Below are 13,032 nucleotides of genomic sequence, written 5' to 3'. Positions count from 1 at the left end.
CCCCACAATGGTGAACAGTGTCAAGTATTTGCAGAGTGGAAGCAGCCACCGAGTCATAAACCTGACTGCCATAATCTAATCTGGACAAGACCAGAGCACAGTGCAGATGAAGTAGAGTGGTGTGGTCTGGACTCCAAGATGTTTGGGCCACTGGCGGAGAGCATTAAGCTTCCGCATGCATGTAGTCTTTAGGTGGCGAATATGGGGCAGCCACGTCAGCCTCTTACCACAAATAAGGCCCAAGAAACAGGACTGTGCTTCAACATCGAGGATCTGGTTACTTAAATAAAGTTCTGTATCGGCGCTTACTGTGAGTCAATGACAAAAATGCATAACCTGCGTTTTGGAGGGAGAAAACTGGAGGCCGTGGGAGATGGCCTACGCAGAGGCCCATTGGATGGTGCCTTGGAGCCAGTACTCAGCAGAAGCTGCTGAGCGGGAGCAGCACCATATACAAAAATCGTCGACGTACAACACCAGGGTAACCACACGCTCAACAGAGGTTACAAGCCCATTGACAGCTAGGAGCAAGAGTGTGACGTTTAACACAGAACCCTGTGGGATACCACTATTTTGAATCTGATGAGCACTGAGTGAAGAGCCAACTCAAACCCGGAAGAGCCAGTGAGATAAAAAACTCGCGGGTAAAAATCTGAAGGGGGCCACGGAAGCACCAGTCATGGATGGTAACTAAAATGTGCCCAAGCCATGACATACGCCTTTATGTAGATGGAAAAAGACCATGGTTAGTAAAAGCCTGTCACATTACTGTTTCCAGTCTAAATGGTGTATTGGAGATTGTCCTTTGTGGAAGCCACACTGATATGGAGACAAAAGGCCCTGAGACTCGAGTAACCAACATAATCTGAAGCTAACCAACCCCTCGAGCAGTTTACAAAGTACATTCATCAGGCTAATTGGGTGATAGCTGTCGAGAGACGTTAGGTTCTTCCCAGGCTTAAGGACGGGGATAAGTATACTGTCTCATCATTGCGACAGGAAAGCACTCTTGAGCCAAATGTGGTTGAAGACTCTGAGGAGACGTTGCCTCTGGGGAATGTCCAAATGTCGGATCATCTGTTTGTAGATGGAATCTGTGCATGGGGCTGTGCCTCGTGAAGAGGTAAGAGCCTGCAAGAATTCCAATTCAGTGAAGAGTTCATTATAGGGTTCAGCACGTTGCAGGCTGAAACAGAGGGGGGGGGGGGGGGGTCTGTTCAACTCGGCATTTCTGGCACAAAAACGTACAGGATGATGATGCCATCACAAAGAGTGGTGCAAGGTGTTCTGCAAGGACCAATGGATCAGTGCAAATAGCACCTTGGAGGTTAAGACCCTGGACAGTTGACTGTCACTGGCAGCCCAGAAGGCTATGGAGCTTGGACCAAACATGGACAAAGAAGCATAAATCCCTAGGGTGGAAACGAAGCGATCCCAGCATTCCTTATTACTCTGATTAATGAGGCCTTAGCACAGGGATACTTAAAAGCGAGGAGGTTGGTCTGTAAAGGGTGTCGTTTAAATCACTGCAGCGCATGTCGCTGGTCCTGGACGGCAATTGCTGCATCCTTGGTCCACCACTGTACTGGCCAATGACATGGGAGACCTGTAGATAGGGGGGACAGCAATGCCAGCAGCACGAAGAATAGTTCACGACCGCATCAATGCAATTCGAGAGGGAGGTGTGGAAGTGCACAGCAGACGTACATAAAGGCCAATTGGTTTTGTGGAATGCCCAGCGTGGGGGCCTGCCTGCCTGGCGGCAGCAGGGGGGATCACTGGAATGTGGTCACTGTCACAAAGATCATCATGGGATGACCACTGTAGGGAAGCCACGAAAGCAGATAAGGAAATCGTGAGATCGATAGCAGTAAAGGTGCCATGCGCGGCACTGAAATGGGCAGAGGGCCCATCATTGAGGAGACACAAATTGAAGTCTGCAGTAAGTTGGTCAATTAGGAGACCCCTACCCATTTAAGTGGCACTTCCCCCACAGTGGGTGCTGGGCACTGAAGTCCCAAAGGAAGAGAAACAGGGGCAGGAGTTGCTGTATTAAGGTAGACAGTTCAACATAAGGAAGTGGCCTACCTGGAGGGACAGACATAAAAAGCCAAGAGGTGATCATGTCACTCTGTCAGTGACAAGGATGGGGTCACATCCATAAATAAGATGTCAGACTCAGGTTGCGAAAGGGGAGATGGCACCTATGGGGATGAGCTAGGAATCCAAGTGGAACAATGAGAAGGAACTTAATCTTTCACCCAATTCAATGCAGCTGTCTTGTTTGCAGCACTGTCACCTATCACCACCAGAAACTTTTCTGGCCCACGCTTCTGTAAAACATTTGTGATTGCGGCCATTGCTTGTATAAGGGGCGTTCACAAAGGAACGAGCCAGAGGCATAATTACAGAAACCAGCACCTGTATGTTGGAAGTATCGACCCTGGCTGTTGAGACACTTGTCCCAATGTGATACAAGGTGGTGAACGGCTGTCTGATAAAATTCCCGGGGCTGCGATGTTAACCAGTTCTGCACGTACAGCTGGACCTCCTTTGACCAAGATGGCCCCCTTCCGATTCTCTTCCTGCAGCATGGGACAAAAGTGAATTCCCAGCATCACTCTCAAACATTGACCATCCTTCACCAAACAATTGAATCAAAATGATCATGCAATCTCACCCGTGGGATCATTCTGCTCCACGACAATGCAAAGCCTCATATACAGCCAACACAGTCACGGCACTCCTGCAGATGGGAGGTTCTCAGCCATCCTCCATACTGTCCGGACCTCTCTCCCTGCAATTACGCAATTTTTAGGGGCAAGAGATTCATCTCTGATGACAAACATCCTGCTGTATTTGCAGAACTGGTTATCATCGCAGCCCCGGGAATTTTATGAGACAGCCATTCACCACCTTGTGTAACAGTGTGACAAGTGTCTCAACAGCCAGGGTTAATACTTCTAACATACAGGTATTGGTTTCTGTCATTATGGCTCCAGCTCACTTCTTTTTGAATGCCCCTTATAGTTATTACAAACTTAACAGAAAGTGGTTCAGGCTTTGAAACTTTGACAATAATGGATTCATGTTTGAGGTTGCTTCAGCGATCTCACTACAAATGATACCTGTAACACTTTAAGTAAGACAAGCCTGAAGTTACTTTGCTTCTCACTCAACCACATAGAATTCAATGCCTATCAGACAGACAGACCATTGTTGCCAATTCCAAATAACTAAATAATTCACAGAATTGCATGACTTACCTGACATCACCGGCCACTCACTCAAAGTATCATCTACTACATGTAATTATAGCAATAGCACTAATATTTACTTAGAATCACTGGAATTACATTGACAAAAAGGGTAATCATAAAGATTTTAATTAGGGATGTATAATGTGGCAATTCCAATCCACAATTCAAAGAATCACCGTTTCTCTAGGACTCTACTAGTATCAGAATTGAATGATTCTAGTGTCTTGTGCATCGATTCTTTGTTATTAAGTCTTTTTTATGCCAGTTTTATATTTACAGCAGTGCAGTCATACCAACACAGATAAATCAAGGAGCAGAATAGACAATTGTAGTCTGCCTCAAATGTTGCTGCATCTGACAATAAAACCATTCTCTCTCTCTCTCTCTCTCTCTCTCTCTCTCTCTCTCTCTCTCTCTCTCGTCCCCCCCCCCTCTCTCTCCCTCTCGATGAAAACAGTTTAACATTTAAGAATATATTTATCACCAAAAAACACATGCCAGCTGTTTAATACATTTAGTGATAATTTTGTTGTCGATAATCATTCGTCTATATTATTCAGATATTTCAATGGATTATAAAGTGTGTTACACTTCAAAGCAATTAGCTTAGGACAATATCTTTATATATATATACACCTCTTATCACTTCACTGTTGCTCAATTGTGTGTGTGTGTGGGGGGGAGGGGGGGGGAGGGAGAATAGCAGAAATTGTAAAAAGAAAAAGGACATTATCAATGATAAGCAGCTGTCAGCAATACACGCCCTTTCTTCACTACAGCAAGTTGGAGTGCTAGTTAAAAAAACCATGCTTCTCTCTTCTGTCCTTTGGTTCCTAGTAATAAAGACAATGAATGATATACGTAGTTTTAAATTTAAACATTTACCAACTTTTAACTTCGGGAATATCATTACATACCTTATTACAATTGTTAAATTATACGTTCTAGCAGTAAAAACTTTAAAGAGTACTCTTTTTTTTAAAAAAATAAATTCCCACATTTTGGGCATTTAAACCGCTTTGGGATAATACCCTTTCATAAATGTCCTGCCCACTGGGCATTTGTCTAGCCCACATCATGAAATATAACTGAAATGCAAATTAGGTCAAATCGTGCTTACATGTCTGTGTATCTTGCAGTGACTAATACTACTTTGCAAAATGTTTCACAGACAAATACACCACCATCACTACTACCAAACCATGAAAATTTACACAATGTTAAAATTACATCGCACAACATGCTTACAAATTTACACACGACAACTGTAACCAAGTATAAATGAAAGGCAGACTACCTCGTTGCAAGTTCAGTATCCTTGCCAGGCGACTTCTGAATTTCAGCAACTACCGAATCATAGTCTGAAGGATCACAGAGCACAGTAACACGGTCATGGTTCTTGGCAGCCGCACGTAACAGCGTCACCCCACCTGTAATTCACCATACCACTTCTTTATAGCCAAAATTTAATTAATCTACAGGTGTAATCCAATCCACATTTCATTTCTACAACACAAAATAATAATAAAAAATAAAGCTGTACAGCCCCCACACAATATATACAACCTGTGTGACTACAATGTTCTGGCTGAATACACTGTCTCAGGATTACAGTTCTGCATCTTGACTGGCTTGAGGTAACCCCTCAGGTGTAGTGAGCAAGGGGAGAAAGACGTCTCTTAATGAGTAGAGTATGACATCATTTCACTTTTTTTTTTTTTAATTTGGGGGAGGGGGATTGTTTCCCCCAGGTGCCATTAGACAGGTAACCTGAAACTGGCAAAGTGCACCATGAGCCACAATGTGGGTTTCCTATGCCTACCGCTCAAAGTCCTTACTTTCTACTCCGCTTGCTGTTGCTGTTGTTGTTTTGATTTTCCCATTTATAATCCTGGCACAAACACTTTTGTATGTTGCACAAAAACAATGCAGTATCTGCCACATCAGCGTCTGACATCTTTATTTGGATCACAAAATTGTGTCTCTGGCCAATCGTTTATGCAGCTAGCAAAGTATAGTAACCAAACAAAACAATTATTCAGCACAGACCAGCCACAGCACCAAAATTGACAATGTACTAACTGAAGATTGAAATATTTATCATGCCAAGAAAAGACGGGTGAAAGCCCAAAATGGACATTGGCGTAAATAAAAATACATAAAAAAGTGGCTGGTTGTGGTATTCCTTAAAATAATATCACTATGCTGCTTTATGCTATTAGTGCCTCTGACAGCTAAATTTAACCAAGTACACTAGGAAGATACCTGCTACTTTGGAAAACAAAATACCATATAGTGGATGACTTACCAATGTCAATGTTTTCCACAGCATCAGGAACTGTGACATCAGATCTTGCAACAGTCTTCACAAATGGGTACAGGTTACACACAACCACTCTTATCAAGTTGTAGCCCTGCTTCTTCAGATCAGCTTGATCAGAATCAGTTAAACGTGCTAGGATACCTGAAACATTGGAAATTTTATGTTGTACTTCAGTAAAAGATGTTTAACTGTAGCTCATTCACCAAATCACCGAGTGAGGTGCTGCAATGGTTAGCACGCTGGCCTCACATTTGGGAGGACAAACATTCAAATCTACGTCCCATCACCCAGATTCATGTTTTCCACGATTTTTCTAAATAACTTTTCGGCAAATGCCCGGATGGTTCCTTTGTAAAGGGTACGGCCAGTTCCCTTCCCCATCCTTCCCTCATCTGAGCTGGTGCCCCCCAGTCTGTAACGATCTCAATGTCAACGGAACATTAAACCCTAATCTTCTTACAACTATATTATTGCTATTATTTTAACAATAATGAATTTCCAGACTTTTTTGTTGTTATTCAACTGCAGAATGTTGAAGCAAGCTGTACTGTAGTGGTTATCACATGGCCATGCAGCATGTCACTATATTATGGGAGCAACAATTAAGCACCTTCTCTTCTAAAGGCAGTCTTGTTGCAAATCATATGAACCTGTTCCTCAATTAATAATACAAGGGAAAGGATAGATTGCTCCTCTCACCAAAGAGATCACACACTGAGTTGCAGGTAAGCACGATGAAAATACTGTTACACACTTAGCTTTCAACCAAAGCTTTCTTCAGAAAAGGAAACACACATTTACTCATTCAAGCAAGCACACCTCATGCACACATGACCACCATCAACGGCAGGTCGGGCCAGGATGCCTGGTGTTCCAGGTACATAATCCAGACATTTCAGACCTGGCTGCTGGAGATGGCAGTCATGAGTGCATAAGGTGTGCTTGCTTGTATGAATGAATGTGTGTTTTCTTTTCTGATGGAAGCTTTGGCCAAAAGCTTATTGTGTAACAGTAGTTTCCTGTTCCTTATATATATTGCTGATATTCCAACGTGGAGTTTCCATTATTTGTTCCTCAATAAATGCTAGTCAATGAAAGACGAAGCCTGATTCAGCACTCACCATTATGTTTCACTGCTCGACTGTCTCCATTATCCCAGACAATTTCTATCTGATTTGGCTCAAGTTGACTGAACTTGCTTATACGGTGCAGAGGCATGTAACAGCTGACTGGTTTTCAAAGATGAAGAGGGACAGAGTGAAGAAGACTTAGGTCCCAAGATATTGAAATTGGATCTGAAGAAAGCAATTTGAGAGCTCCAGCAAAAGAACATATTGGCTGTCGTAGAATACCATCTTTGGCACTGAAAGTCCAAATTTAATAGCCAGATTGGCTGAGGCAGTAAACGGAGTTTATGACACAGGAATTTGTTCTCAGGACCTACTTTGTTGTAGTATCTTTATCAAAAAAGAGTAACATAAAAGAATACAAAGACTATTGGACAATTAGTTTTTTTAAGTCATTACGGAGAACTGAAAAGAAAATTGAGGAAAATATTGAGGAAGGCCAGAGTGGGTTCAGAAACAATAAGGGAACCTGAGGTGCTACAGATTGTCTGGGCATGACTGGAGAAAGAATGACAAATCAACAAGAAGGTGTCTACTCATTTTATCGACTGGGAGAAATCTTTCAATAAGACTCAACTGGAGTATACTGCTGAGAATTTTAAAAGGTGTTGGTATAGACTGGAAAGATAGAAGGTTAATAAAGGAAATGTACGCAAAGCAAAGGTGATGTGAGCAGGGAATGACGCTAGAGAAGAGATGAATACTAGAAGGAGTGTAACGAACATCGCACACTATCATCATAGCTATACAACATACAGTGTGAGAAGGCTAAGTCATAACACCCCTTATCTCTCCCCAACCGCAATAGATACAAAGATGCTGTTTGGACAGTGAATTGCAGGGACAGAGGCTACTTGAATACTTCATGTTTCATGTTTGTGCTATTTTTTTTATTACAGTCATATGGGGCCATCTTTGGTTTTTTTTTTTTTTTTTTTTTTTTTTTTTTTTTTTTTTTTTAAATGGAACCCTATGTTAAATTTTATCGTAACATGATGAGCTTAGAAAGACAATTTCAAATATGTGCATATGATAATACTTAGGCAAATAGTTGTTGAGACACAGATATGTTCCCATATCGTATTCGTCCTTCGAAGCGGCGTTGTCCAATGCGGCCTTTCCTGTTGACCAATGAGGAACTTAACAGGGAAGACGTTGTTTTCCTGCTTTTCAATAACGCCGCAAGGTGACGCACAAGGTAGCTGGAGAGAAGGGTATAAATGTGCTGCTGGGGTAATGAGACATCACATTTCCATCAGAGTTTCTTGGAGCAGACATTTACACTAACGAAGAAAAGTTAGATATGCTTCTAGTGTATGGTGAAAGCAGAAGAAATGTTGTTAGAGCAATAAAGCAATATGGAGAGCTGTATCCTGATCGTGAGCATCCTACGCACCAGCTTCTTTTTGCACATGTTTGCAAGAAACTACTTGAATTGGGATCAAGGAACACCATACAAAGAACAAGGCAGAAAACTGCAACTGGCGAGGTACATGAAGAGGGCGTTCTAATGCTGGCACATAACAACCCTACTGTTTCGTCACAACATATCACCTCGGAATGAGGTATAAGTCAGAGAGGTGTTCTACCCATATTGCACTGGCATAGATTTCACCCTTTTTACCTCTCATTACATCAAGCACTCTCCGGTATGGATTTTGAACGCTGCTAGGAATTTTGCCAGTTTGTTCTGCAGTGCCTATAAGATGATCCAACGTTTTTTCAATAGGTGCTTTTCATTGATGAAGCGACTTTCACCAACCATGGTAATGTGAATTTACATAATATGCATTACTGGTCACTAGAGAACCCTCATTGGCTTTGACAGGTACAGCATCAACAACCATGGAGTGTTAACGTGTGGTGCGGCATTGTCGGAAATGTCATTGTGGGGCAGTACGACATTCCGGGTATACTAAATGGCAATAACTATGCACAGTACCTGCAAAACATTCTGCCCATTTTGCTGGAAGAGGTACCACTAACTATGCATCAGAGCACGTTGTTCCAACATGACGCTGTCCTGCTCACTCTTCCCATGTGGCTACAGAGCTGTTAAATGGAAAGTTCCCAGATTGTTGGATAGGACAACATGCTGAAGTGGAGTGGCCAGCCCGGTCTCCTGATTTGACCCCTCTTGATTTTTTTCTGTGGGGAACAATCAAACAAAGTGCGTGCTCAAATGCCACGTACGCCAGACGATATGAAGCAACGTATCATCGAAGCGTGCGCTGATATCTCACGTGACACCCTCACAGCCGTTCACAAATCATTCGAACGGCGACTACAAATGTCCATTACAGCAGAGGGGAAGCATTTTTAGCACATGCTTCAGTAAAGTTTTGTATCATGTACAGTATGTATTCTGCATCTTAGTGCGTATTTGCTTCGTATTGTGATCAATAATAAATATTTTCAAATAAAAAACAAATACATACGAAATAATTGTTACCAATAAGGGCCTCCTCATTTACATTTGTATTTCTGTTACTTAAAATGTATTAACATCTTGTATTTTTTTTAATACTGTATATTGTCTATTATTTTGGTATCACAGTTGTCAAATAACTGAATAATATTTGCGCAACATCATCAGTTAATTTTTGTTCAAAATATCACAGTATGTATTTATATTGTCAGGTAAATGGGTGTGGTGTTTGTGTAAGGACGGACTCACGACGTTTACCATGTCCTCTACACAACAAGAAAGGTCACATTGGACAATGCTGCTTCGAAGAACGAACACGATACGAGAATGTATCTGTGTCTCAAAAACTATTCGTCCAAATATAATGATATACACATATTTGAAACCGCCTTTTTAAGCCCATCATGTTACGCTAAAATTTAACATAGGGTTACATTTTTTAAAAAAACCAAAGATGGCCTCATATCTCTGTAATAAAAAATAGCACAAACATGAAATGTGATGTATTCAAGCAGTCCCTGTCAGCTGCAATTCACTGTCCAAATGGCATCTTTGTATCTATTACGGTTGGGATGTAATGACTTATGTTATGATGTTATGACTTAGCTGCTTCACCCAGTATATGGACAAAAAGCAAGGCCATAGAGGATGCAAGTAATATTTTAACTGAAGGAGAAAGGATAAAGACTATAAAAGCAGTGTTCACGGAATCATACGAGCTACAGAAGATGTTTAAGAGTACTGCAAGAAAGGGCAAGGCGTATGCAATCAACATAAATAAAGAAAAGACAAAAGAGATGAGAATAAGCATGAATCAAGCTCCAGTTGACATTTCTTAGGTGGGAAAAAGAAAGCACAACTAAATCCTTCATGTACCTGAGAAGTTTAATGACATGGTACTTAAGCTACAGAGAAGAAACAAAGAGAAGGATATAGACGGGAAATAGAGCACTTGACAAGGTTCAAATGGCTCTGAGCACTATGGGACTCAACTGCTGTGGTCATAAGTCCCCTAGAAATTAGAACTACTTAAACCTAACTAACCTAAGGACAGCACACAACACCCAGCCATCACGAGGCAGAGAAAATCCCTGACCCCGCCGGGAATCGAACCCGGGAACCCGGGCGTGGGAAGCGAGAACGCTACCGCACGATCACGAGATGCGGGCACTTGACAAGGTGAAGTAGTTACTAACATCTGCAAGACTTTGAATCGAGCTCAGCAAAAGACTTGCTAAATGTTATGACTGGAGTGTAGTGTTATACAGGAGTGAACCATGGACAGTTGAGAGAGAGAGAGAGAGAGAGAGAGAGAGAGAGAGAGAGAGAGAGAGAGGGGGAGGGGGGGGGGGAATAAGAAAGATATTCAGAAAGTTTTGAAATGGGGCTATGGAGAATATTGCTTAAGATGAAGTGGAATAGGAGAAGAAAGAAGATTACTGAATGTGATCAGTAAGAGGAAAAAATCTTGGCTGTGGCATGAATGTGATCAGTAAAAGGAAAAAATCTTGGCTGTGGCATATACTGTGTAGGAATTGTCTACAACAAAGAATTATAGAGACAAAAGGAGAGGGAATAAGAGGAAGTGGTAGGAAGACATACAAACAAATGAAGGAGGTTGCTTGTGAACAGGGCATGATGCACAGACTCCAGTTGAAACCTGTCATAAGATAGATTCACCAAAGAAGACATTTCTAGTGGCACACTATCATTCCAGGTACCTTGACTTGCCTACTTTTCCACAAATATTTCAGTCCACAGAGTATTTCTATACTGCAACAAGTGCATCACTGAAGTGAATTAGACAACGTATTCAAGACATCTGAAGCTCCATCTGCATTGGAATAAAACATGAATAAGAATCAGCATACAGAAAATTATCTTCTAATCAAGTTGTGCCACAAACTCTTCTTCTCCTCAATGCTTCTCAGTGCCTCCTTATTAGATACGTGATCTATCCATCTAATCTTCAGCATTCTTCTGTAACACCACATTTCGCAAGTTTCTATTCTCTTCCTGTCTAAACTAGTTATCGCCCATTTTTCACTTCCATATATGACTACACTCCATACAAATACTTTCATAAAAGACTACCTGACACTTAAATCTGTACTTCATATTAACAAATTTCTCTTCTTCAGAAATGCTTTTCTTGCCCTAACCAGTCTACATTTTATATCCTCCCTACTTAGGCAGTCACCAGTTACTTTGCTTCACAAACAGCAAAACTCATTTACTACTCTAACTGTCTCATTTCCTAAGCTAATTCCCACAACATCACCCAATTTAATTTGACCATTTTCCATTATCCTAGTTTTGCTTTTGTTGATGTTCATCTTATATGCCCCTTTCAAGACACTGTCCATTCCATTCAACTGCTCTTCCAAGTCCTTTGCTGTCTCTGACAGAAAGTTTAATTTCTTCTCCATGGATTTTAATACCTACTCCAAAATTTTATTTTGTTTCCTTTACTGCTTGCTCAATATACAGATAGAATAACATCGGGGATAGTCTACAACTCTGTCTCACTCCCTTCCCAACCACTGCTTCCCTTTCATGCCCCTCGACTCTTATAACTGCCATCTGGTTTCTGTACAAATTGTAAATAGCCTTTCGTTCCCTGTATTTTACCCCTGCCACCTTGAGAATTTGAAAGAGAGTATTCCAGTCAACGTTGTCAAAAGCTTTCTCTAAGTATACAAATGCTAGAAACGTTGGTTTGCTTTTCCTTAATCTATCTTCTAAGGTAAGTCACAGGATCAGTATTGCCTGAAGTGTTCCAACATTTCTACTAACTCCAAGCTGATCTTCCCCAATGTCGGCATCTACCAGTTTTTTCATTTGTCTGTAAAGAATTCGTGTTAGTATTTTGTAACCATGACTTAATAAACTATTATTTCCGTAGTTTTTACATTTGTCAAGCACCTGCTTTCTTTGGGATTGGAGTTGTTATATTCTTGAAGTCTGAGGGTATTTCACCCGTCTCATACATCTTGCTCACCAGATGGAAGAGTTTTGTCAGGGCTAGCTCTCCCAAGGGTATCAGTAGTTCTAATGGAATGCTGATTACTCCAAGGGCCTTATTTTGACTTAGGTCTTTCAGCACTCTGGCAAATTCTTCACACAGTATCATATCTCCCTTCTCAACTTCCTCTACATCCTCTTCCCTTTCCATAATATTGCCCTCACGTACAGTTTCCTTGTACAGACACTCCATATACTCCTTCCATCTTTCTGCTTTCCCTTCTTTGCTCAGGACAGGTTTTCCATCTGAGCTCTCGATATTCATACAGGTGGTTCTCTTTTCTCCAAAGGTATCTAATTCTCCTGTAGGCAGTATCTATCCTACCCCTGGTGATACATGCTTCTATATCCTTACATTTGTCTTTTAGCCATCCCTGCTTAGCCATTTTGCACTTCCTGTTAATCTCATTATTGAGACTTTTGTATTCCTTTTCGCCTGCTTTGTTTACTGCATTTTTACATTTCATCCTTTCACCAATTAAATTCAATATCTCTTCTGTTACCCACAGATTTTTACCAACCCTCATCTTTTCCCCTACTTGATCCTCTGCTGCCTTCATTATTTCATCTCTCAAAGCTAGCCATTCTTCTTCTACGTCTTTCTTTCCCTGTTCCTGTCAATCATTCCTGAATGCTCTCTCTGAAACTATCTAAGTCCTCAGTCTTTCAGTTTATCCAGTTCCCATCTCCTTAAATTCCTACCTTTTTGCAGTTTCTTCCGTTTTAATCTATACTTCATAGCCAACAAATTGTGGTCAGAGTCCACATCTGCCCCTGGAAATGTCTTGCAATTTAAAAGCTCGTTCCTAAATCTCTATCTTGCCATTATATAATTATCTTAAACCTCCAAATGTCCGCAGGCCTCTTCCA

At 41.3% G+C, this 13,032-nt stretch overlaps 1 protein-coding gene across 6 annotated transcripts in view; it reads right to left on the bottom strand.

Moving 5' to 3' along the window:
• LOC126215053 (bifunctional purine biosynthesis protein ATIC) overlaps positions 1–13,032 on the bottom strand; it is a 102,504-nt gene that overhangs the window by 58,425 nt on the left and 31,047 nt on the right. For all 6 annotated transcript variants that reach the window (XM_049941698.1, XM_049941699.1, XM_049941696.1 and 3 more), the window contains exons 4-5: positions 5,569–5,724; positions 4,558–4,690 (exon numbers count right to left, since the gene is read on the bottom strand). In XM_049941698.1, coding sequence (XP_049797655.1) covers positions 4,558–4,690; positions 5,569–5,724 — 289 coding nt within the window. The remainder of the gene's footprint in view (positions 1–4,557; positions 4,691–5,568; positions 5,725–13,032) is intronic.

The sequence above is a fragment of the Schistocerca nitens genome, chromosome 12 (genome assembly GCF_023898315.1).
Source record: "Schistocerca nitens isolate TAMUIC-IGC-003100 chromosome 12, iqSchNite1.1, whole genome shotgun sequence".
NCBI classification, from domain to species: domain Eukaryota; kingdom Metazoa; phylum Arthropoda; class Insecta; order Orthoptera; family Acrididae; genus Schistocerca; species Schistocerca nitens.
The sequence above is the reverse complement of the archived record's forward strand: the minus strand, read 5'-3'. Positions and strand labels throughout refer to the sequence as shown.